This window comes from Colletotrichum higginsianum (assembly GCF_001672515.1).
Source record: "Colletotrichum higginsianum IMI 349063 chromosome 7 map unlocalized unitig_7, whole genome shotgun sequence".
NCBI classification, from domain to species: Eukaryota; Fungi; Ascomycota; class Sordariomycetes; order Glomerellales; family Glomerellaceae; genus Colletotrichum; species Colletotrichum higginsianum.
This window is the reverse complement of record NW_017263917.1, coordinates 3,620,811-3,645,890: the sequence shown is the minus strand read 5'-3', so window position 1 is coordinate 3,645,890 and position 25,080 is coordinate 3,620,811. Positions and strand designations below refer to the sequence as shown.

General features: G+C 56.2%; 7 protein-coding genes across 7 annotated transcripts; 5 read left to right on the top strand and 2 right to left on the bottom strand.

The window, feature by feature from the left end:
- Positions 1-99: 99 nt before the first annotated feature.
- On the bottom strand, positions 100-1,275 carry CH63R_10797 (Alcohol dehydrogenase GroES-like domain-containing protein; the record flags this gene model as incomplete). Its single annotated transcript, XM_018305771.1, has 1 exon — positions 100-1,275. One exon carries the CDS (start codon positions 1,273-1,275, stop codon positions 100-102), a length of 1,176 nt encoding a protein of 391 aa, XP_018155195.1.
- A 1,051-nt stretch (positions 1,276-2,326) lies between these two features.
- On the top strand, positions 2,327-4,324 carry CH63R_10796 (C6 transcription factor; the record flags this gene model as incomplete). The annotated part of the gene is made up of 4 exons (XM_018305770.1): positions 2,327-2,344; positions 2,413-3,041; positions 3,097-4,153; positions 4,292-4,324. The coding sequence occupies 4 exons, from the start codon at positions 2,327-2,329 to the stop codon at positions 4,322-4,324; spliced, it is 1,737 nt and encodes a 578-aa protein (XP_018155194.1).
- An 880-nt stretch (positions 4,325-5,204) lies between these two features.
- On the top strand, positions 5,205-7,003 carry CH63R_10795 (High-affinity glucose transporter; the record flags this gene model as incomplete). The annotated part of the gene is made up of 4 exons (XM_018305769.1): positions 5,205-5,412; positions 5,472-6,413; positions 6,475-6,578; positions 6,632-7,003. 4 exons carry the CDS (start codon positions 5,205-5,207, stop codon positions 7,001-7,003), a joined length of 1,626 nt encoding a protein of 541 aa, XP_018155193.1.
- Positions 7,004-8,799: 1,796 nt separating this feature from the next.
- On the top strand, positions 8,800-9,486 carry CH63R_10794 (h+-pantothenate symporter; the record flags this gene model as incomplete). The annotated part of the gene is made up of 3 exons (XM_018305768.1): positions 8,800-8,803; positions 8,867-9,255; positions 9,310-9,486. The coding sequence occupies 3 exons, from the start codon at positions 8,800-8,802 to the stop codon at positions 9,484-9,486; spliced, it is 570 nt and encodes a 189-aa protein (XP_018155192.1).
- A 1,485-nt stretch (positions 9,487-10,971) lies between these two features.
- On the top strand, positions 10,972-12,791 carry CH63R_10793 (cyclopentanone 1,2-monooxygenase; the record flags this gene model as incomplete). The annotated part of the gene is made up of 2 exons (XM_018305767.1): positions 10,972-12,334; positions 12,406-12,791. 2 exons carry the CDS (start codon positions 10,972-10,974, stop codon positions 12,789-12,791), a joined length of 1,749 nt encoding a protein of 582 aa, XP_018155191.1.
- Positions 12,792-18,837: 6,046 nt separating this feature from the next.
- CH63R_10792 (bZIP transcription factor) lies at positions 18,838-20,622 on the top strand (the record flags this gene model as incomplete). The annotated part of the gene is made up of 2 exons (XM_018305766.1): positions 18,838-19,735; positions 19,793-20,622. The coding sequence occupies 2 exons, from the start codon at positions 18,838-18,840 to the stop codon at positions 20,620-20,622; spliced, it is 1,728 nt and encodes a 575-aa protein (XP_018155190.1).
- Positions 20,623-22,027: 1,405 nt separating this feature from the next.
- Positions 22,028-24,299, bottom strand: CH63R_10791 (Glucose-methanol-choline oxidoreductase:gmc oxidoreductase; the record flags this gene model as incomplete). Its single annotated transcript, XM_018305765.1, has 6 exons — positions 22,028-22,429; positions 22,554-22,968; positions 23,054-23,127; positions 23,209-23,694; positions 23,761-24,104; positions 24,182-24,299. 6 exons carry the CDS (start codon positions 24,297-24,299, stop codon positions 22,028-22,030), a joined length of 1,839 nt encoding a protein of 612 aa, XP_018155189.1.
- Positions 24,300-25,080: the final 781 nt, after the last annotated feature.

The following is a 25,080-nucleotide window of genomic DNA, read 5'->3' as shown; positions in this document are numbered from 1 at the left end:
CCAAAACTTATTCCCACCCACAGATGAAATTCGAGTTGAGTTGACAAATGAGCGGGATACTCGCTTTCAAAACGTACAAGAGAACTCTTTTCGGTGTCGCTACCCGACCATACCTGCATGCGTCTTGCACTTGTTAGGCCCTGCAATAAGAGTCTTCCCTATGCTTCCCTCCTTTACTCTATGGAATGCCTTTTCGGCATCTCCAAAATCCACCACGCTCGTAACAAGCTTGTCGAGCTGAACTGCACCACTGGCCACGAGTTCCACAGCAAGCTTGTAGTCGCCAGGCCCGTACCGAAAACTGCCCTTGGCAGCTACCTCCTTTTGGCACAGGGCCATGATGGGAAAGCTGATATCCGCTCTGCCCATGCCACCTTGGACATACGTGCCTCCTGCTTTCACGGCGTAGAGGCTGGTCTGGACTGAGCTCTCTGCTCCGCTTGCCTCGATGACAATGTCCGCGCCCCCTTCAAGGGCACATTGGCCGAGAAGCGCTTTCGCATTGTCCTCGGCCGAGATCCGTCGAGACAAGTACACATGCGTACAGCCAAAGCCTCTCGCGAAGTCCAGCTTTGCCTGTACCACATCGACAAAAACGATCTTCGTCGCGCCGAAGGCCTTGGCAACAGAGCCGCACAGGATGCCTACCGGGCCCGCTCCCATCACGACAACGCTTGCGCCTGGAAGCGTCGTCGGCCGGGCTTGCTTCACGATATGGACCGCTACCGCGAGGGGCTCGATCAGGGCGCCTTCCTGGAGAGAAACATTCGGGGGCAGCTTGTGGCAGAAGTCGAACGGTGCGGCCCAGAAGCCGGTGAGCGTGCCGTGGTGCGGAGGCGTGGCCGCAAACACCATGTCAGGGCATAGATTATATCGACCCCCTAGACATTCGGCACACCACCGGCACGGATAGCCGGGTTCGATGGCAACCTTGTCGCCGGGCTGAAGGCCTGTCACAGCGCTACCGACTTGGACTACCGTTCCAGACGACTCGTGGCCCAGAACCATTGGTTCATCCACCACGAAGTGGCCGATCCTGCCGTGATCCCAGTAGTGCACATCTGAGCCGCATATTCCAGTGTAGTTGACGGCAATCATAACGTCCTTGGGTGATGAGAGATGTGGCATCGGTCGATCGACGAATTCGACATCGTGTGGGTGCTTGAGAACGAAGGAGAGGTTCGGCTGTCGTGGGCGATAGCCAGGGGGTGGGCACTCGGAAGGCATTGTCTGCTTGACGCGTAAAGGGTTGGAGGCGATGGATGGGATTGTCATGTTTGTAGGATAACTCGTCGACTGTCTTATCCAAAGGTGAAGAAGACTGGAGTGCGGCCGAACAACTGAACTACACGTCAAACATCGTTAACACCGTTAGACGGGAATCTGGACATTTATTGTCGCAACCCTGCTGTGATTATGGCTTTCCTTGAGTGGAATCTGATTGGCCTATCTAGTAATCTCCTTGGCCCCCCGTGTACCTGTCGTTGACTTGGTAGTGAGCCGGTTCCGAGGAAGTTGGAGAACGGCAGATGTAGGGAGCGGAGGAGGGGTGTGCCGCCGGAACCGCGTCCTCGGACAAGCCCTCAGCAATCTCGGTCTCGGATCCGGTCATTACTGGGCCAATGCTCGCTCACTTGCGACACTGGGACTTGTGTTCTAACCCAAGTTACCCCCCTCATGCAGGCCAACTCTCCAGAGCATGTTTTGGAACACAGCCCGTCGGTCATTCGGTTCCGTCTTCTTCATGCTGTAAACTTTCAACATTTCACAATGTCGGAACCCAGACATCAGCCTTCGGAGAGCGGCTCATCGACTTCGATTGAGATCCGCCGGTTGCCAACGCGGGTGTCCAACGCATGCAGTAGATGCCGTCGGAACAAGAGCAGAGTAGGCCCTCCTCCCTGTCCATCTTCTCCGCGTCAGCGTAATTGATCCGCTGACTTGGTGTTAGTGTGATTCTTTCAGGCCGTGCTCGCTCTGCGTGCGAGCCAACGTCGATTGTGACCAGGCGTCTGTTGACGAGCATCCGAGAGACAGAGCTCGGAATCGCAGCGAGCGTCGCGCGTCCAAGTTGCGAAAGTACGCAAACAAGCTTGCATTTGGTTGCATCCAGGTGTTTGTGGTTCATATTAGACTAATATGCATAAGACGTCCTCAAGCTACTATCCTCAGCAATGCCCGCTCTGCGTCCGGCCTCCCGACGGAGCAGACTTTGTCTCCGCATGAGGAGCGTGTGGCAGGGAGTGTCGAGAGTGATTATGCAGTAGACTCGATTAACCAACGCGGTTCGTGGCCATCGCTAGATTATGGGGAATCGGAGTCAGCAATGGGCATTGCCCGCAAGGTAGTGCTACTCTTGTTTCCTATCTTTGTTCTGATTTGGTAATTCTCTAACTCGAACCTCGCCACCAGATCTATCGCCTGGGAAGTCAAACAATCGACGAGAACCAAACATCAGCTATTCCGGACGGTGGAGCAGGTACCCGCACCCCTCTTCCGAGGAACGGCTGCCAGCGTCTTCCAATACCCACCATTCTTGAAGGCCGCTTCCCGGATCTTGGCACAATCCAGTTGCTGCTAGAGGAGTACTTTGAGGCTGTCCATTGGTTCTCTCTCGTCCTATACGAGCCAAAGTTCCGCAGACAGCTCCAGTCGATTGAAGATGGCTTGGCACATCCCTCGGAGGCGCCTTTCTTGATCCTGTTATCGACAGTGCTCGGTATGGCAGCATGGTATCAGTCCAAAAAGGGTCCTCGTGATGGGAGCCAAGAATGGAAGCTATGGAGCGATGATCTACTCAAGATTGTAGAAACGCGGCTGGTCCAGGTCATGGATCAGCGCTCTTTGGCGGCGGTGCAGACCCTCATCCTATTGGGGTCTCATCATGTGTACCACGGTCGGCCAAATCTGTCTTTTGCCCTGTTGGGTGCAACCATCAAGATGTCTCACGCCTTGGGTCTACATCGAAGACAAAAGGACGGATCGTTCGACGACGTTGAGGAGCGTAAGCGGGTATGGTGGACAATCTACACATGGGATAGGTATGATGAATTCAACAGTCCGTCTTTCCGGTAGTGGTGAGTTCTGACGACTCAGATTCGCCTCGATCTCGTATGGACGTCCTCTTAGTATCAACGACGAAGACTACAATGTCGACTTGCCAGCCAAGTTCACCGAGTCGCCGTTCTTTGGGGTCGATGCCGCACACGCACAAGCAACTGGCATTTGCTACTCGCCGTATCAGACAGAGCTAACGCAGTTATACCTCATCGCATCACCAGCGCTGAAGAAAATATTCGGCTCTCTGTCGGCACGCGCAACACACCAATACTTCGACTCGGTGCACCGGTCCATGATCAGCAACGTGACACAAAGACTGGCATCGTGGCGCCGCCATTTGCCGCCGGATTTATGCCTGGACCTGAAGCGAGACTACGACCCTCTCGCCACGGGCTGGGGCGTACGGGCGCATCTTCTTCAATCTTTGTCCTTGCAGCTGACATTCGACAACCTGTTGATCGTGCTGCATCGGCCATTTCTGACTCGTCAGTTGGAGAACCTGTCTTTGAGCAGTCCCGGACCCAATGGCAGCAGCGTCGCAGACATGATTTCGCCATCGGCAAGCCACGCCGGCCCTCAAAGCCTAGCCTCCCACGGCGGCAGTGTCCACTCGCCCCGTGAGAGTCAGGATTGTTTCGGAGTCGAGCCAACGGCGATTTCGGAACAATGGTGGGACGCAGCAGTCAGAACTGCCAGCGTGACGGAACTACCGCAGCTCACCCAACTTGCGACTGAAAGCCACCTCGTGGCATTTGTGGCCATGAACATGTTCAACGCGGCCATTGTCCTGATCCTGGTTGCCCTCTCGGACCCTCTTTCCGACCAAGCCCAAGGGATAAAGAGGCCGATTACCAAGGTCTTCCGGCTGGAAGAGCTCCTGGGTCAGAGATCGTCGCTGTCTAGCCAAAGCAGTGCTGTGCTGAAGAATCTCATACGTCTGCTCCTTCGACGCGAGAGTGAAGCCATGATCGGACCGACCGCCCCCCCGAGCTCGGGCGTCGTGGATCATACGGCGGCACCGCAGCCTCCTCTACCCGACGTCGGCCCCTCTTCTGCAGTGTCGGAGCGAGTCTCTCACACCCAGACCGAATCCGTGATTAACATCTTGGTTCACGGACCAGATCAAGGGCATGGGCCCAATCCAAGCTTCGCACAACGCCTCAATGAAAGTCTAGCTTCCGTCCAGCAGAGTACGTGATCACCCCCCCCCCCCCCCCCCCCCCCCCCCCAGTGGCAGATCCTGTTCCATACTGACTTGCGCTAGTCATTCCGCCATTTCAAAATGAGTACTTGCAGCCTAATCCTGCAGCAGAGTCAGGGAGTGACGGCGTGTTGCTAGGAAACGAATCGCAGCATCTTGGGTACGCAGCTGGGTCTTGCCAAGCATCGACAGAGTCGACAGGGCAGCAGCATGCGGTAGATTATGGGGCGAACGGTCTTTTCTGGCTCTGGGATTCTACTTGGAGCGGCCAAGTGCCGTAGCGTCTTGGTGATCAAGATTTGTAGGCTTCAGAAGAGTGACTGCACAGTATTCGGAATAGCAACGGCCAAGTTCTTCGACGTCCACTGTAGATCATCCTTTAACACATAAACAACATCTCACACATTCCAGAAACAAGGCAAACCCTGACTTAAGAATCCGAGTATACCGGGTACGGGCTGAAGAAAAGTTTGCCGCAGATTTCGAACGGGCACTGACACCCATGGCATACGGATCCGGGAAAATCACTGGACTAGCGCACGTCTACGGTTCCGGCGGATGTTGAGCCTCGATTCATCCCAAGGTCAGCCCGTGAACCGGTTCACTCCACGGGCACATATTGTTTTCCGATTGGTTGGGAAAACTTTGGGTCGGGGGGGGGACAGGGTCATGGCCGTTGTTGCACGCTTTTTATGTCGGCTCAATCGTGGGGGACGGTTGAAAATGGAACCAAGTTGACAAAGTGGCCGCTCCCATGCTTCGCGATTTGCACAAGTCTTCAGGTTCCGCCGGCTCAAATCAAAAAGCTACTACCCTGGGCGAGGAAATGAGTTCAGATGTCGATGCTTTAAATATCCCCAGATTCTCCCCCACGGGGGTAGAAATCTGGAGTCCAGGCTAATCCAGCGATCTAAAGTGGTCTCGTCACATCATCACTGAAGCAATGGAGAAACCACCTGCGCCAACTCTCTTGGAGTCTGCTCCTGTTCTTTCCAATGCGGTGGATTTACCGCCACCACGCGTCTCATGGCTCGAGGCAAAGATCAAGCCAAAGACTGTCCATGCTCGCTATCCCTTCAGGGGTAAACCTCTGCTGTGGATGACCTGCGCTTTCGGTAGTCTCGGCGATGCTCTATTTGGTTACGATCAGGGTATGTAACAAATTCTTTCCTGCATATGCCCCATGTACCTCATTGACACACATGTCCAGGTGTCGTGGCCGGCCTCTTGGTCAACCCCGTGTTCCTCAAGAGATTCTTCGCAGACTACGGAGGCGCCAATGGTTCAAGCGAACACATCAACCCCTCCATCACGGGTATCCTCGTCGCATGTCTGCAAGTCTCCGCCGCCATCGGCTCTCTGATGGCCGGCAACATTGGCGACATGATTGGCAGAAAGAGATGCGTTCGACTGGGCGGCTTCGTCTACTTTGCCTCCGCCTTCATTCAAGCCTTTGCTCCCGACTATGCGACATTCATCGCCGGACGAACGATCCAAGGATTCGGCGTCGGTTTTCTGTCGATGACCGTCCCCATCATCCAGACCGAGATCGCCGCACCGCACCGCCGCGGCCTCATGGTAGGGATCGAATACACGTTCCTCATCGGGGGCTACGCACTGTCGACGTGGGTCGATTTCGGCTTCTACCACCTCGTGCCAAAGAGCGAGTCCTGGCAGGGTCCCTACTTCATCCAGATGGGCCTCGCCTTCATCCTCTTCGCCATGTCCTTCATTCTACCCGAAACACCCCGCTGGCTCGCCCGCAACGGCTTCACGCAGGAGTGCATACAGACAGTTGCCGACTTGCACACGCCTGACGGTAACACGCACGCCAAACACGTCCAGCAAGTCATGCTCGAGATCAGCGAAGCGGTTCGCTACGAGGCGACTCTTGGACAATCTTCATGGCGAGAGATGTTCACGCGTTATCGAAAGCGTACCATTGTCGGCATGACTGCGCAAATGTTTGCCCAGCTGAATGGGATCAACGTCATCTCGTTCTATCTGCCCACGACCCTGGCCAAGGCTGGAATGAGTCAGTCCAAGTCGCTGCTCTACACTGCCGCAAACTCGATCCCCTATGTGGCTGCCACGACCTTGTCCTGGTGGCTCGCTGATAAATGGGGGCGACGCCCGTTGTTGATTCTTGGTGGTAGGGCACATTTCCTGGAATCCCGTTCATCCCACGGAACATTGGACGCTAAACCCTCTAGGCATCCTCATGGCTATCGCCCTCAGCATTGTCTGCGCCTTTACTGAGGCACACATACCCGACATCACGGTGCGTGCCAATGGCATCTACGCCTTCGTCGTTGTCGTAAGCTCATCCCTCCAAGATGGTAAGATAGCGCATGCTTACGTTGTTCTCAGTACAACGCTATCTACGGCTTCACCTGGGGTCCCATGCCCTGGTTGCTCCCAGCTGAGATCTTTCCGCTGCGCGCCCGTAGCAAGGGCATGGCGCTCGCCACTTGTTCGAACTGGGTGTTCAACTTCGCCATCGGCATGTCAGCTCCTAACGCGTTCGCTAGCATCGGGGGCTACTACTACGTCATCATCGCGGTATTCTGCCTAATATCAGTGGCTCTGGCCAAGTTCTACTATGTCGAGACAGCGAATCACACACTTGAGGAGATTGCGCTTGCGTTTGGCGACAAAGCCTTTGTGGACGACGACGAAACCGTAGTTGGCGCGGCGCATCTGAACCAAGGGAAGACGGAAGCGACTAGAACCAACGTTTGATGTCATCTGGTGACAATGCGAATCGGATTGTAAGGTTCAATCAAGAACTTACATTTCTCCCAGGTCTATCAGATATGTAGACCATAGAGTGAGGTTTACAAAAATATCATCGCCTATTTATCGCTCCGAGGCCAAAACCCGGATGCCTAGGGGGGATCTAGGCCTGATGTCGGACGCCTTTTCCTGTAACACACTTCCACCAACAGACATATATTCATGACTTTCCTTCTACTATTGTTAATATCCAACAAGTAACTCTCACTAAAAGTATGTTGTATATCCCCTTGAGATTGTATTAGGACCCCATCTTCTTCAAGCCTATGCTCTCTATAACAGAAGCAGCCCTCTACTAACGCCACTCTTGTTATTTAAACGTGGCTCAATCTCCCTTCTGCCACATGATCGCGCCATCGGGGTTGGGATAAGCGGGGATGAGCGGGGTTGATAAGCACATGGCATGTGTGAGCCAAGGTAACAGACATGCTTATGCGGCTTTAGCGCCGAAATGGTGATTAAGTCCGTCGTTGATGGGACCAAATGTTCACATCTTGATTCGACGAAACCCCCCCAAACCTCCGTTCATACATGACCGGCCTACTGCGCATATCAACGATGGCGAAATCTGCAACCCTCTAAGACGGCATCGTGCCTGTGGAACCTCGTAGTACAGACAGGGGGTGAGGGGCGGGATCGCACAAAGCACACAAAATGGCAGACGCTACCTCGGAGGGGGAGGCGTCGCCTTTGCTCCCCGTCTCGATCAAACCGCCGTCATCACGTCCAGGCTCCGAGATGGCGTCGAGAATCACAACGGTCCTCTGGGGCCCTCCGTCGGTCCAGCGCTCGCTGCTCATCAAGCTGGACTTCACCGTGCTCATCTACTTTTCCGTCGTCTGGTTCCTGTTCGGCATCAACCGCGCCAGCTACAGCACGGCGTACATCAGCGGGATGAAGGAGGAGCTGAACTTCCAAGGAAAGGTGGGTAGGAGTCAGCCGTGAGACAAGACAGGTCGGAGACTCGGGTCTCAGGCCGGCTTGGTGAAAGAAGTATTACCTTCGAGATACGTTCTGACTGCGGGTTTTTAGGACTTCAACTATATGCACACGATTTACCTCGTCACCTACGCAGTTTTCCAGATCCCCTCAACCTCCATCTTGACTGTCGTCAAACCCCGATACGTATTTGTTGCGGCGAACACCGTCTGGAGTGTCCTCACTCTGGTCACGTTCCGGGCGAACCACGTCTATCAAGTCTTCATTCTCAACGGGTTCGAAGGCGCCTTCTCGGCCATCGCCTAGTAAGTCCGTCCGCGCCCGAGCCTCGTGAAACCACAGCTTCTCACCGACACACGTCCAGTGTGGGCGCGCACTTCATCTACGGGTCGTGGTACAAGCAATCTGAGCTCGCCACCCGCGCGGCAGTCTTCTGCGCCTTTGGCAACCTCGGCAACATGGCGGGAGGCTGGATCCAGGCGGGACTTCTGGCGTCTCTTTCCAACGGCCCAATCGCTCCGTGGCGGCTCATTTTCGTGGTGGTCTCGTGTGTCACCATCCCCTTCGCCATCTTTGGTAGGTTGCCCGCGTCCGTGGAGCAGTGGGACATGTTAGACTGATCTCTTGAAGGCTGGTTCGCCATCCCGGATCTTCCGGAGCACCGCACAGCAAGGTTTCTGACCCCCGAGGAGAGGGAACTCGCCGTTAGCCGCCTCGGCCGTGTGAAGACCAAGTCATGGGACCGGACCGTGTTCCGACGTGTTCTGCTTAGCTGGCAGTTCTGGCTCCTGCCGACTGTCTTCATGCGTTAAGTATTTTCTTTGCAAAGTTTGGACGGTTATGAACTTCTACTGACCGATGCGAGAACAGTCTACTCCCTCAGCGTCCAAGCCATTGGGAACAACGTCATACCTCTCTGGATGGCCTCCCGTGGCTACAGCGTAATCCAGCAGAACAACTACCCGACCGCGACCTACGCAACGGGCATCGTTGCCACCTTCATCTACTGCGCCGTGTCCGACAAGCTCCGCTCCCGCTGGCAGGCGTCCCTCTGCATCGGCTTCACCTTCGTCGTCAGCAGCGCCATCCTAATCTCGGACCCGCCCGATGCCGGCTACTTCTTCGCCTTCTACCTGATGGGAACGACCTACGCGCCGCAGGCGCTCTGGTACTCGTGGATGGCCGACCTGACGGCCCACGACGTGCAGCTCCGGGCGATCACGACGGGATTCATGAACTCGTTCGACTTCGCCTTCGTCGTGAGTGGATCCTTGTGGTGATGATGATTTTTTGCACACGCTGACGAAAGCTAGACATGGTGGCCGCTGATCTTCTACCCCGTCACGGACGCCCCGAACTACAGGAAAGGTTACATCGCGAGCTTGGTGACCGGTGCTCTGACCGTGCCGGTCATCTTGTTGATTGCGTTCCTCGAGAGACGGGGAAGGGGGAAGGGAACCATTGCCGATGTTAACGATGAAGATGAGTAGGTGGCGAATGAGCATTAGTCTGGGGTTGTCTGGGCGCAGGACCGCCGAGTTGATTCCCCAAACTCGGAGCCGGCTTGGGTCTAGTATACTTAGTCCCACCAAGCCGGTGCCCGGTCTGATGCCGGTTTCTTGGGACCGGCCGGTGCAATACCCTTTGACGCTGACATCATTGCAATGCCGTGTGGCGCCCGCCGTCGGAAAAGTGATCTGAGGATCCAGTAGTTGGTAGTTGATGCTAGTGTTAGTACTTTGTCCACGGTACTCACTTTCATACGTCACAAAGTTCCTCCTGACGTCTTTGTACTCAACCAGGCAACCTCTGTGATAGCCAAAATCAGGGGGTGTCAACGAGTCAACAAGGTCAACGTCGGTAGTTGCGAAAGACGAGTAGCCCTAACTAGAGGAATGCTGGGCCACGCCACCCGCAGCGAACTAAACTTTCATTCATTATTGGCCCCTACCAAAGTCATCTATCTACCTAATGGTGAACAACAGCCACCTAGCTGGCCTGCTTACACCAAATCTCTGCTACCTACCGGCATTGGGTTATGGAGGTTGTCAATGATCTCAAGCCTGCCAAGTATCAGATCAACAGACTACCCATATTTCCAGTCCGTTTAGGGGACTGCAAACACCTCATCACATCAATCATTATATCATAGTGGTCTGTTTCCGCATGAGTAGATTCAGACCCGAACCTACAATGTCAAGGTGAGAGTTGCCGCCTAACAGTGTATCAGTCAAAGCCTAAGCCGAATGAAAAGGTTCCGATTGCCTACATCGGTAGTCCGTCGCACCGACAACTCTCTGCCTGTGTCCCGCACCTGGCTCGATGTCTCTAGGAATCCCAGGCCCATGTCCACATCCTGGGCCCGGAACCTTGAAAGGGCCGTATTCTGGATCTCCCCAGTCCACTCGACTGTTCGACACATTCTTGCAAAATGTCACGCACATAGAGTAGATCCGGGAAACAACGCCGGCCCTTCCCCCCCCCGCAAGATGTTAGAACTGAGTGGCCCGCCCGCTGCGACGCAGACAAGGTTGCCGACACAGGGAAACGTTTCAACCCGGCGTCTCAAAAGTTCAACTTCAACTCGCCCGAAGTTGCGTCGATCGATCGCTCGCGACCAACCGGTAGCTTAGCGGGCCACCGACGTCAACCATGTACACGAACTAACTAGCAGTGCTAAGCAGAGGCAAACGCTCCGACAAGGGTATTTCACAGCCGCTACAATGTGCCGAGAAGCAAACTATGCGGCGGATCGGCTTCATCCCCTCTCCGCCGTGGAAACTCAGAAGAGGCATCTGATCTTCTCGTCCACTCGTCCATCAACTGATAAAAGCGACGAGTCTCCCGGACTGAGTCGCGAATTTCCCTTTTCACCCAGTCTATCAACGTCTGCATGACTCTTCGCTCATCCGTGACCTGATTCAGCCCGTATAAAATTCAAGGTTCACAACTGAGTTGCAAGCTTGTACGAATAAATGGGCTCTATCGGCCACCTCGACAACGGCCGCCTCGACGGCAGAGGAGGTCTCCACAACGACACCTCGGGCGCGAAAATGGACTACGAGGTGCTCATCGTCGGCGGCGGTTTCGGCGGGTGCTACGCGCTCCACAAGCTGCGCAAACAAGGCTTCGCGGCGCACATCGTCGAGGCCGGATCCGCGCTCGGAGGCGTGTGGCACTGGAACAGCTACCCTGGCGCGCGCGTCGACTCGGAGACGCCCTACTACCAACTCTCCGTGAGGGAGGTATGGAAGGACTGGACGTGGACGGAGCGGTTCCCCGGGCACGAGGAGATCAAGAGGTACTTCCGGCACATCGACAACGTTCTCGACATTTCCAAGGACGTGAGCTACAACACAGTCGTTGTGGGTGCCGACTTCGACACCAAGACGGCGCGGTGGATCATCGAGACGGACACAGGCCGGCGCATCACGTCACAGTTCCTCATCACGGCAACGGGCAGCTCGATCAAGCGGTACGAGCCCGAATTCCCTGGAAAGGTGTCGTTCAAGGGTACCGTGGTACATTCGGCGTCCTGGCCTGAGTCCGGCCTCGACGTGCAGGGCAAGCGGGTCGCCATCATCGGGGCCGGGGCGACGGGCGTTCAGTGTGTGCAGGAGATCTCGAAGCAGCCCGGCGTAACGCTGACGGTGTACGTCCGCAACATTAACATCGCGCTTCCGATGCGGCAGCGCGCTTTGTCGGAGCTCGAGCAGCGCAGCCTCAAGAGCATCTACGGACAGCTATTCGGGGCGGCGAAAGACAGCCGGTTGGGGATCCCGTCCGACGTCAACCCCAGATCGACGGCCGAGACGACGGCCGAGGAGAGAGAAGCGTGGTGGGAGGAACTCTGGCAGCGGGGCGCGTTCAACTTCCAGGTGTGCCAGTACACGGATTTCTTGGTGAACGCAGAGGCAAACCGCCTGGCCTACGACTTCTGGGCCAAGAAGACGGGCGCCAGGATCCGAAACCCGCAGAAAAGGGCCATTCTGGTCCCCGACGAGCAGCCGTATCCCCTTGCGACCAAACGTAGCAGTCTGGAACAGGACTCCTACGAGTGTCTCGACCGGGACAATGTCGAGGTCGTCGGCCTCAAGAAGACGGGTATTCGCGAGTGGACGCCGCGCGGCATCGTGACGGAGGACGGGAAGGAGAGGGAGCACGATATAATTGTGCTCGCGACGGGGTACGATAATGTGACCGGGGCACTGACATCTATGGGGTTGCGTGGCAGAGACGGCGTCGATCTGAAGGAGAGGTGGAAGGACGGCGTCTGGACGTACCTCGGCCTCATGACCAGGGGATGTCCCAATATGTTTATGTTGTACGGGCCTCAGGGTAAGTCTTCTGGCACGACGATGTGTCCCCCAAGAACCAAACGAGCGGCTGACCTGAAGAAACACAAACAGCCCCCACAGCTCTGACCAACGCGCCGCCGTTCATCGAGCAACAGGCCGACATCATCGTCGACATCCTCGCCAGGCTCCGTGAGGAGAACGTCCAGTCCATCGAGCCGCGGCGGTCGGCCGAGGAGCACTGGAAGAAGGTCATCTTGGACACCAACGAGTCGACGCTCTTCAGCAAGAACGAGTCGTCGTGGTACGTTGGGGCCAACATCCCGGGTAAGAAAAAGGAGCCGCTCAACTACCTCGGCGGCATCCCCCGGTACATCCAGGCCTGTCGGGAGGGAACGAGCAGCTGGGGGGACTTTGAGGTCGTCAGGCTGGAGGGAGGCAAGAAGGAGGCCCAGGCCGGCGCCGAGGGCGTCTCTCTGATGAACGAGGTCGCTGTATGAGGAATAGTTAGTGCTCCTACGGTTGTTGTGATGATACGAAAAGGGCGCCCGATCTACATTTCGAATAGAATGAGAACCTGGGCACAATAAAAATTAACTCCTTGAGTTATGAAACATGGAATACTCCCATGTACAACAAGAATAGGATCATGGCACTTGAACAATTTCTTTCGAATCCAAAAAATCCAGTACAAAGCATCGCAGATCTTATATTTACCAGTCAAGTGAAGATAACACCCTGGTGACGAGTTTGGTAAAGTCGTAGAGCCTACAGCCCAGCTAAGAGCCATGTATGATAAGTCGTCCAGGTAAATGAGATGCTGTCACCGAAAACCGTCAATTTCGCAGATTCTGATGTCCTCTATTCAGATGTACTTTTACTTTGTCAAGCTTCACGGGTTTCGGAGCTGCTTAGAATCGTGACATGGACGTAGACCAGCCGTCTTCGTGAGCTGTCGTGCCTCTCGGAAAGCGACTCATTCTATATCTTCCTTGGACTGAGCCTCCAAAAAGAATCAACCACCAATCCGATTCGCCCGCTGGAGACCACAGTTAGCAGAACACGTGCCTACAATGCGACCGATAAACCTCAATCATCCTTTCATCAAACATGCCAACCTCCCACCAATCCGAAGACGATTCCCGCACAGAGCAGCGTTCCCCTCTACCTCCCTGTTCCAGTAGCGTCCTGCGCGCGGTCTGGAACCCCAATAAGCTCGTCGTCGGTCGACGTGCAGCCCAGACCTCCAGAGAGCCGGTCCTCTGAGCACCACTCTGCTCCGGTGGCGAGGGAAGTAGGAGGGACGGAAGCCAGCGGCATGATGCTCTGACTAACTCCTCGGGAAGTCTAATCTACTCGCAACACCGGTGTTAAAAAACTCTCGAGCCGAGGGACGTGAGGGATGGAGGGCGCTTTAGGTCTATGTACACGTGTAAAGGCACAGACCGCACACGGCGCTGGGTGTGCTCTACTCTGTACATGCCGCCCCCGAGGAAGGGCCATCCCTCGCCAGTCGGTAAACTCTCGCGAGTCCCTTTCTCACGTAAAGGATGCGGAGCGGGTGTGGGGTTCGGATGACGGAGGTTCGGATTTGTCACTCGGAGCATTGTCCGTCACGGCGGGGGCTGCGACCGGCCACATTGGAGGATGGATGTGGCGCTTGAGACAGAACGCGCCACAATGAGGGGGTGTGGCTGTGGCTGTGTAGGTCATCATCTCGTCATTATGACCTGTGGCTTGCGCCTGTCTCGCCCAGGACTTCATCTTGATATGGATTGCATAACCTGTAGCTCGGATGAAAAAGAAAAAAAACTTGGTTTTCAAGCATTTGGGTGCAACTGACATTTGGGGGATTTGGCTCTAATAGGTGAATTTAGTTCTTGAAATGTTTTTCGCCAGTCCTGCTAACTGAGATTTGTTTGTGGCGACAGCTGCACCGCCACATCTTGTGCTCTTCTTTCGGCGCTTGTTCTATCCATGAATCAGACAGGCTTCAATCATTCTCGTTGTTTTGGCAGTGGCTTATGCGCCCTTGATGGACGGGAAGGGCACTTGTCCCGTTCGCAGCCCATCAAAATGCTTGGCATCTTAGCGAAATCGGAAGTGAGTTGGGCCACTGCCATCATTTGACCGACCTGAGTCATGTGAAGCAACATTTCCTTCGGGGATCCGGGATAGCTAGGCTCAGCTAAGCCCCTTCCGCGGGTGGAGCACCGAATGATGTCTACAGGGCGGAGGACGGAATACAGTACAGATCCTATGCTAGAAAACTCTGTTCGGCTTGAATGAGCATACTGTAGAGTGGAGAAGTTTGAAACGAGTGCGGGATTGTGGTATAAACGGACGGTCATACGTTTTGGGCGGCGCTGTGGCGGTGTCGAAACCCTGAAAATGGAAGCATCAGCTGTGGACACTTGAGGTCCTGAATGGCGAAATAAGCTCCTTATTGAAACTTTTTCTTTGGGGCTTGAGTGCATATACCATTGCTGTAAAAGGGAGGGTGATCGGGCCCAGATGCTCAGGTTAGCGAAGACAAGAATGGTAGGAGGGCTATGGAGACCTCTGTTCCGAAACCTGGATGCCAGAAGCCTTTTTCTCTCTGCCGGATCTGCCTGTTAGAATGCACCTGAGTACGGATAAATCTCCTGGTGATGCGCCGACATGGGCAGTCAAACCAACACCATTTCCGCTGGAATCCGTAAAGGGGGGAAGGGGTGGAAATCGGATGGCAGGACCATCAGCCGGCACTTCATGGCCGAGTGGCTTGCTGGATAGTTTCATCGAATGATGCTTCGTGATGGTGAACTCCTTCTTCCAGGGAAGCCCTACCGGCAATATGGTTTGGGATGGCTCGGTGACGGTTCTCGAAGGGGAATTACGAACGGACCAGTGAGAATGCGCCGGGGAATCGGAAACGGGGCTTACGAGGGTTGGCAAGGCGTTTTGGTATGGATTCCCTCTGGTCTGGAGTGCCGCAGATGAAACAAGCCGCACGTTTCTATTTTTGACCACGGCCACCACGTCATGGTCCATACCTCGACAGCCGTATAGAACTGTAGCCGCGCTGATCTCGGCATGAGAGTTAGACTAGCAGGAAAGATGTTATGTAAGCTCCCCTAGCCCCGCCTGCACGCTGCGGCATGGGACACCTGAACGACCGTCGCTGAGTGGCTGCTATGGTGGCGTGTGTGAGGAGGGACTCAAGAGGCGAAAGCAACGCCCTTCGGGAATGTGGGAGTGTCTTCGGGACCGGTGGGGGAGATGCGAGCATGGCCCAGGCCGCCAGGAGCCGAGACGGCTGTGAAGCTTAACGGCAAGAGGATGCCGAAACGGCGCCGGGGTCGGCTTCAAAATATCCCAACTAGGTGTTTGCCGAAGAACGTAGGGACCCAGTTTCGCCGTCTGAAAGTCTGCGGGAGGCTTACTACACCACGCACACCGAATAAACATTCTGGAGCGTTCAGTCGGAGCGCAAAAGTGGACAGACGGTTCACGGTCTAGCCCCCAGACTCTCGTCGAGGGTTGGCGAGATGGGGAGGAACATGGGATCTGCTTCTAGGTCGGGGGCCGTAACAAGTCCAATTTCCATCGTGTATCGGCCTAATTATGAGGAGAGTATCGGGGCCAGGGGGCCGGGGCTGCGCCGGCTATTGCTGCACTTTGGGGATTTCGCACCGTCGTGATCGTACTGTTGGGTGCGAACTTGGGATTTCGGCAGAACTGCTATTGCTGCGGCAAAGGGCTAGAGTCAAATTTCGAGCCAATCAAGTTTCCGTTTTGCGTCTGACTTGATGCCGGATGGAGGCCGTATTGGTCGTCGGTCGGCACCTAGCAAAGCCGATTGACAGCTGATGGCGGATAAACAACACTTTTTGGGGGCTCATCTGAGCCACCCTGCCCCCTACCCTGGGCCTGCATCCCGTGTTTTCTCAACGGGCTCGCTCAGGTGTGTCAATGGCACAGCCCGGGCGGCAAGCACAATGGCGAAATTTGACGAATCAAACGTCGAGGGGCGGGTGATTTGGTGATTTCGATAGTGATAACGGTCGTGGTGGCAGTGCATGAATAATGGCGGTAGGGTCAGGGAACGGAAATTTTCAGCAACCCGCGTCCCCCCACTGGAATGAATGGCGGCATTTCCAGAACGAACGGGGCAATCCCTTGAACGGGGGAGGGGGATATGGCTCTGGCCACTGCGAGAACCGAGGCCTCTTGGATGAATGCGAGAGCCAGCGAGGTGTATGCTTTCGGGAATGTGACGGCCTTGTGTCAATGTGTGACCGAAAACGACCCTCGGCAAGACCAGAGACAGTCTAAAGTCCGTTCAAGTGAGCATATTTCGGAGGGGCCTCTTCGTGATGTGGGCGGGATGTCGGGAGTCGCACACGGACTCGAGACGATTCGAACACGCGCCTGCGTGCCTAGAGGCTGAAATGCGACGGGCGGTATTCGGCGTGGAAGAACGTATTCGGAATTAAGGGGGCGGTGGTCAGCAGTTGCGTACACACAGCAAGTTCCAAGCCTGCCTTGTGCAGCTGGAGCTTGGGACAGATTGACGATCATAAACCACTTGGGGCAGTCAGTCATCAAGGCTGAGCATAGTGTGAAGCAACCTTCTTTCTGAGCGTCACCAAACAACGAGCTCTTATTTGCTGATGGTGGGAAGAGTAAGAGAAGCTCGAAACTTACAACAACCAACCGACGGCGGGAGGACGGCGCGACATGAGGTCCAGGGCACAGCGCCCATGAGCGCCAACTGGAACAGCCACGCGATGCCACGTTCCAGAGTAGCGGTACAGCTGGCCACACCCACAGGTGGGTGTGGGAGAACGTATTCGGTACGGGGTACGATGTCGAGGCTCGTTTTTCGTCGTTGTAAGCGAGAGCGAACAGGGGGGCAGATGCAACGGATCGCGGGAGAACGGCACCCGTAGGCTCTAGACTATCCGCCGCCCGGGTCCGTCGGGGTGTTGATTGTTGGCTCAGCGCCAGTTCGGACTTTGCACTTCGGTCAGAGCGGGATTCGCAGGGGCGCCATCAGAATGTCTTAACAATCCTCGGCCAAGCGGTGATTCCTTTCAATATTTCTGGCTTGAGAGACCATGACGCTCTTGCAGTAATGTCATTGACGTTGTCCTCGCTGTTGCTTGCGTATTTCAAACCCAAAAGAGAGAGGGGGCAAGGAGATGATAGGGAGCGAGGGAGAGAATAACAGCGACACTCTACAAGATCGGGATGGAGTCAAAGTACGGAGTAAGAGGGGAAGAAGAGGCAGGAAAATGAAGAAGAAAACTCACTCGGCGGCGTCGTGGGCATCGTCGTCAGCAGCATTCCGAAACAGCGACGTCGCGCAATCGCATCGCGCCGGTCAACATATCGCTATCTGCTGTCGAGTAACAGTGACGAGGAGGCCTCATCGAATTGCATGGTGCTATCATGTAGAAAAGGTCCAGGCATCTAGAGCCTGGAGGAGACCCTCTCATCCCCCTGGCTTGACTGTTGACGACGACGACGACGACGACGACAACCGGGAAGCAAAAAATAATAGACGCTGCCCAAAAAGGCAGTTGGCGTCGTCATCCTCAGGCCGCAGACGTGTACCTTTTCGTGTGCACTGCAGCAGGAAGGTACGCGGACGGACCAAAGTCCTTCCTCCACTGTGTCTGTCTGACCTGCACCGACCTGCTTGCCTTTCCTATTTACAATCACTTCGGCCAGGGAGAGAGGAGTCGGTCGGTCTTAATGCACCTGCCGCCTCAGCGTTGCACCTGCTGCACAGAGAGAGAAAGAGTAAGAGGGGAGGAACACCCAGCACACACACACACTAAACCAAACCACACCAGCGCACCTTCTCGTTCCCCGTCAGCCAAGGACGCCCGGCCCCATCTCTCTCATTCCCCCGCGCTAGTCCCGATCAGGCGAGGTCGTCCATCGGCTTACGCGTCCCTCTTTCCCTCTTTCCCTCCCAGCGTCCCTCACTCTCCCAGGTCTCTTCCCCCTCCACCCTCTGCTCTGCTTCCCTCCCTGCTGCTCTCCTGGACGCTGCTTCCCAGCGGACGCCATCCCTGCTCAGCCCGCCCAGAGCCCGCTCGACCCGCTTTTCCTTCACTCCCCCCCCTGCTTCTCTGAGGACCAGGCACCCAAATCATTCAAGAAACGGAGTCCCCGTGCTCTGCTCCCTTTTTGTTACGCTTCCCATACATCCATTGCCTAGACCCCCCAAACCCCTCGCTGTACTCGACTTCTGGTTCCTGCTCCCTTTTCATCCATTTTCTCCATCATCATCCACCACCTTTCGACTCTGTCGACTCATTCTCCTACGATCAATTTAACATACACCTGAGGCATCGCGGACCATCGTCACGAGCCTCATTATTCGAGCCGCGTACCACTACCCGATACAATTCTCAAAAGAGCATTCCGACCTCGTCGCCTACGGGGTCCATCAAACAAAACTAGAGACTCGCCGTAGATCTGGTGCGGACCTGAATCCACCATCCTACATATCTCGATACCTGAGGGATCGAACCCTTTTACTCGACGACAATGACGACCTCGAATCAGAACGTCGATAGCCTCGACTCCCTCCTCGACTTCAGCGAGTACGACAACATGTCCTACCAGTCCCCATCGCTGTCCCCCGCCGTTACCTCAAAGAACACCTTCACTCGCCCCTCGGTCAGCACCGTCGCGACCCCGACCATGCCCTCGGCATCACAGCCCCTTACTGGCCCGAGCCACCAGTACGATCTCTACAAGCAGCAGACGGGCATCGTGCCTGGTGCCCTCGCCAGCACTCTGGCCGTGAATGAGGTGAACCCCCACATCAGCGGCTACAACAGCAGTTATGGCATGGAATATCTCGGCGCCGGCTTGAGCCCCGAGAACGACTTGTTCGACTTCAACACTTCCCCTTCCCAGAACTCTACCGGTCTCGACATGGACATGGAGTTCGAGTCTCCTCCCGACTCCCAGTACTTCTTCCCCAACCCTACGGTCAACCCCTCGGCCATCGCTGGCCAAGAGTCGCCTGTGGTGCCTTCCCAGCAGAGCAACGTTGGCAGACTCTGGCCTGGCATGCACTCCCAGGCTGCCCTCGCCAAAGCCCAGGCCCAGCAGAGGCAACAGCAGCAGATCATCCAGCAGCAGCAGCAGCGCCACCAGCAGATGAGCAACAAGCCGCGTACCAAGAGCCAGCAGCCCACCGACCCCATCGTCGAACAAAAGATCACTCAGCTTCTCAACTCTATGCGTGCTAAGCCCGCTCAGGAGGGTGACAGCCCCACTCCCCTCATGAACCTACCCCGGTCCAAGAAGGACGAGGAGGACATGGACGAGGACGAGAGACTTCTCGCCAGCGAGGAGGGCAAGAAGCTCAGCAGCAAGGAGCGTCGACAGCTTCGCAACAAGGTTTCCGCACGTGCTTTCCGTTCCCGCAGAAAGGGTAAGTTGCATAATCATTCGCATCTCCATGACAGAACCCTTCGCTGACTGTTCAAAGAATACATCACCCAGCTCGAGGCCGAGATTGCCAACAAGGTCTCTGAGAACGGCGACCTCCGTGTTCACAACCGCGCTCTCCAGGACGAGAACAAGCGCCTGCAGGACCTCACCCGCATGCTTCTCGCTTCGCCATCCTTTTCCAACTTTCTCGACCATCTGAGCACCAACCCCCAGGCTGCTCCCCAGCCCGCCGCTGCTGTCAAGGTTGAGAGGCAGCCCGAGCAGCGTCAGATCCCCAAGGACATCAACCCCTACGCCAACCAGGGCCAGCAGCAGCAGCAGCAGATTGGTATGGCGATGGTTCCGGAGCAGAACATGGACTTCGCCATGCTCAACATCGATAACGATGCCTACAACTTCCAACCCCAGGTCTTCGCTGTCCTCGAGACTCCTGACGTCCCTGTCACCATCGACTCCAACGTCCTCTCTGGCAAGTCTTCTAACTTTGTTGGTGAGAAGTTCGAATCGGATGACGAGAAGATCGACATCCCCGCCATTGAGGCGCCCAAGACTCTTGCTCCCGAGATCCCGTCTCAAACCCCCGCCGAGACGGAGGTCTTTGACGACGAGTTCGAGAACGACCCTGAGTTTGCCCTGTACCATTCTTCCCCCGCACTTTCCGCCGAAGGCCCCGTCGAACTGGACACGGAAGGCTTCTCCCACATTGACATTTTCGGCGGCGTCGAGACGGAGAAGGTCCTTGCCCGCTACGATCTTGTTGATGCCTCGGAAGAGGAGCAAAACGCCTGTGTCGCCATGGCCAGGGTGCAACGCCTCTCAGCCAGCCTGGAACCCGTCCTCGCAAGATTAGAGTCGCTCGTTCTCTAGTCTCACGCTCTTTACTCGACTTTCTTTTTAGCACCATCATTACGGGCATTGAGTTCGCTCCATCATTTCCTGTGCATACTAGCTTGATATCTGGGACACGGCGTTGGGATCGAACATGGGGATCAACTACACCCAAATGGGGACAGGCATTTATTCTCTTATTTTATTCTGTGTTGAGCTGGACGAAAAGAATTCTATAGGGACCAGCAGGTTCAGTATGATTGATGATTGTGGCACTGGCGGCGAGCAAGAAGGAGGGGTTGGGATTCACGGTTGGCCTTGGGCAGCGTGTACTAGATAGATTGGGCGCTCTCGCAACTCGATCTGAAGCGAATACAAACAAAGAATTCAAAAACATACTTGCTTCATTCAACTCGATGTGGACCACGATCCTGCTCTTGGTGTTTGTGTGTGTCGGCCCTTCCGCCTGATGTACTCCCGACTTGTCTCACATTGGTGTCCTATGGGTCCAGATGATAACGATGAGGCACGAAACGTCGCGTGGCATCCCCACGAACCCGCTCACTACGTGCCCTTCGCCGTTTCCCTTTCGTCCTCAACCGACCGTCCGTCTATCACTGTCTCGTGTATGAAACGCTTGGCTACTGCTCGATTCATGGGTGACCGTCCTGGCAGATACCGATTCCCTAGTGAGTTTGGGTGATGGGACGGATGGAAGGATGCTCCCGAGGGATTCCCACCCACCTCCCGAAGGTACATGCTAAGTACGGACGGGAAGCTGAATAGCTTGAATAGCATGAACCGCCTGAAGCCCTGTCATTCGTCTCTCATGTTCCTTCTCCTATCGCCGCCAGGGGTTGGTTGGGGATGGTGGTCGGGACGACGGGGTCTTTGACTGTCCTTGCGATCGTTGTTTGGATCTCTTGCGGCAAGGGTCCCCGTCCGGTGTGACGAGGAGGCTTGGTGGGCGTGTTGGTGCTCTGGTCTGGGTTACCGCCGCAGTGCGTAAGAGGCTCAGGGTTATTGATCTCGTCGGCTTTCTGGGCCCACTGGGTATCTTCAACAGGGGAGATAGGGTAGTTAAGATGGCAGGACGGAGATTTTGGGATCGACGTGGGTTTCACAGTTTTACTGGACGACGGGTCTTGACCTTCATACCTTGCAAAGGTGTTGCTCACAACACTGCCAGTACTTGGGTCTGGCAGGGGACCAATGCTGGCACGAATTGCCATGAGCCGACAACACGAGGAGATGGCAGACCGAGCTTGGGACGTTGGAAGCGAAGACCAATCGAACAGAGTGATAAGCATTAATAGTGATCAGTAGATGCCATGCAAATGCCATCGATGTGGTTCCCGACTCTCAAAAAAGCAAATCATGAAACAATGAAGCAAAAAAACCTCCGTCGTATGCATCGTGAAATGAACCGGGTCACCCTCCCAAATCACAAATCGTCCCAGTCCTCCCGGATCATCTCGGCGCCCTTCTCCCCGATCATGTAGACGGACGCGACGATGTTGACGTCCGGCAACACGGGGATGATGCTGCAGTCGACGACGCGCAGGCCGTCGACGCCGTAGACGCGCAGCCTCGGGTCGACGACGCCGCCGTCAGCCTCCGGCAGCATCTGGTTCGTGCCGGAAGCGTGCCAGTTGGGGATCGTGTTGGCGCGGACGTAGGCGAGGACGGCGTCCTCGTCGTCCTCGGACACGTTGTCGGCGCCGGGGGAGACCTCGCCGTTGTTCGGCCCCACGGTGAAGGCGGCCATGCGCGGGTGGGCGAGGATCTTGCGGAGATACTTGAAGGAAGCAAGGGCGATGATGCGATCCACAGGGTGAGCGAAGTACTGGCGGCACGTCAGGTCTGACCATGAGACGAGAGGCAGGCGGAAGAAGAGACGGGGGAGTTAAATGTATGTAATGGGGAGAAGGGGGGGGGGGGGGGGGGGGGGGCGCAGAGGAATCACTCACGTTAGGGTTGATCCGAGGGAACTCGGCCATGGAGCTCGACCGCAGGGTGACGTTGCCCCTGGACAGCGCCACCATGCTCGACGCCGTCAGAGAGATGTACGTCTCGTTGCCGCGGGGCGTGTAGTACGGCGTCGGCCCGCTGGGGTAGAAGACGCTCTCAAAGAGGTACTCGATGTGCGACTGGTTCGCGAGCCCGGCGGTGATGATCTCGCCGGCTCCGATGGCCTCGAGCTCGGCCTCGGAGAGTTTCTGGAAGGCATTCGTGATGCCGGAGGGGGCCGTGTACTGGCCCGTCTGGTTCGTGTAGAACTCGTCCTGGGCCTCGCGCAGGGCCGAGTAGGTGGCAACCATGTCCGAGGTGGAGAATTCGGGCGTCGAGGTGGCCATGATGCTGAAGACGGAGTGGTCGTTGAGGCTGCGATTTTAGGGGAATTGTCAGTTAAATTCGATTACAGAATGTGAGGAGGAGGAGGAAACAGAGGGGGGGGGGGGGGACGTACTGTTGGCCGACATTCTCGTTGATAAGGACGGGCTCGATGGCGAATTCTTCGAGCTGGGCTGTCGGGCCGATTCCCTGTGTTCATCGGGTCAGAATCTACATTTCGTATTCATGTTGACACGCAGCCAACGCGACCTCCGTCACCCGCCAACTTACCGAAACCATCAGCAGCTGGGGCGAGTTGAACGCGCCCGCGCTCACGATGACCTCCTTTCTCGCCTTGACCTCGTGCACGACGCCCGTGGGGTGGTCCATGAAGGCGACGCCCTCGGCGCGGGGCCTCTCGCCCGAGGACTGGTCAAAGTTGATCTTCCAGACGGGCGCCGAGTACAGCACGTCGAGGTTGCGGCGGCGTCGGGCCTGGCGGAGGTAGCTGTCGTAGCTGGAGCTGCGCATGAAGTTGGCGTCGAGGTGGCCGGTGCCCTGCTTGACGCCGGTGCTGTTGCCCGTGTTGTAGTCTTGGACGATGGGGATCTGCAGGGCGTCGGCGGCGGCCTCGATGAAGCCGACGCCCGACGGCGGCACGTAGCCCTGGAAGCCGATCTGGAGGGGCCCGTCGGCGTAGGCCGAGGGGTCGTGGGTCTTGTAGGAGATGTCGAAGCCCCTGGCCTCGTGGTCGTCTGGCGGGTTGAAGTGCGTGCCCTGAGATTTGTTTTAGTCAAGGGCCCCTGACAACGAAACGGGAATGACACCGGCATCCCAGCTCACCTTGACGAACAACGGGTAGACGTCGTCCCACCCCCAGCCCGGGTTGCCGATCTTGACCCAGTCGTCGTAGACGGAAGCGCTGCCGCGGCCGTAGTAGAAGCCGTTGGTGACGCTGCTACCGCCGAGGCAGCGGCCGCGGTGGTAGCGGAGGATGCGGTCATCGAGGTGCTCCTGCGGTGTCGTGTAGAAGGACCAGTCGATGGCGGTGCCGCCGAGGAACTGGTTGCCGCCGGGCGGCTTGTAGGCCGAAACGACCTCCGGGCTCGGCCCCGCTTCGAGCACGAGGACCCGCTGCTTACCGGACTCGGATAGCCGGTTCGCTAGGACGAGGCCGGCGGTGCCACCTGAGAGTGTGTGTTGGTCAGTCTTTGGGCTTCGACCCGTAAACGCGTGAGTTCGGGTCAGAGCATTCATAAGTTACCTCCTGCGATGATGAAGTCGTATTCATCCTCGATAGTTGCGCGGTCGATGCCTTTGATTGGCGCGGCCAATGCTCCGGCGCTCAGGAGCGCCGCCAGGAGGGTCAATGGGAGCTGCATCGCGACGGCTGTCTTTCCGAGAAAGGAGGGAAGCACAAAAAAGAGGTCAATTGAGCAACCCCCGGAGAATGTCTAATAGATTCCAAATGAGTCTGGCCGAGAATTTCAACTAGCTCCATGCCCTCCGGAACGGGGTTCGAGACCTCATATACCCGGCCGCGATGGTCCATTCTCATCACGACGGGTTGAGCCGACTCAGCCCATCTTGGCTCCCCGAAAGACTGAGAGGGAGAACGCAAGGCATTTCGAGTCCAGCCGGTCCACCTCGCAGGTTACGCATCATCATCATGCGTCATCGCGCTGCGGGTTGTCAGACCGGGCGAAGCGAGGCCATGCCATAGGCGTGCTTGGCGGGGGGGGAGAGAGAGAAAGTGAGATTGAGAGGGGGGGGGGGCCTTTCGTGGTGGATTTTGTTTGTTATTGTTTTTGTTTCTGGGTATAAGAAAGAAGAAAAAAACCCAATTGGGGAAAATCTGGGGGAGGAGGGGAGCAGGGACCCGATCGTTCGATGGCAGATGACTTGGGGGGGAGGGACTGAGGAGACAGAGCCAGCCTTGGATAGACATAACGAGGGGCTAGGCTTCTTCACTCTGCCGATCGTTTGATTATGCCCGAAATCTTGAATTCGAGGCGGGGGAAGAGATACATCAACACACTCTGACGGCGGTAGGATTGATGGGAGAGACAAGGCACACCATACCCCATTGGATTACGCACGCCAAAGGATCGAGACAGCGACGTATGTCAAGACATTCGGCCGACTAGGATCACGGCTAGCGTC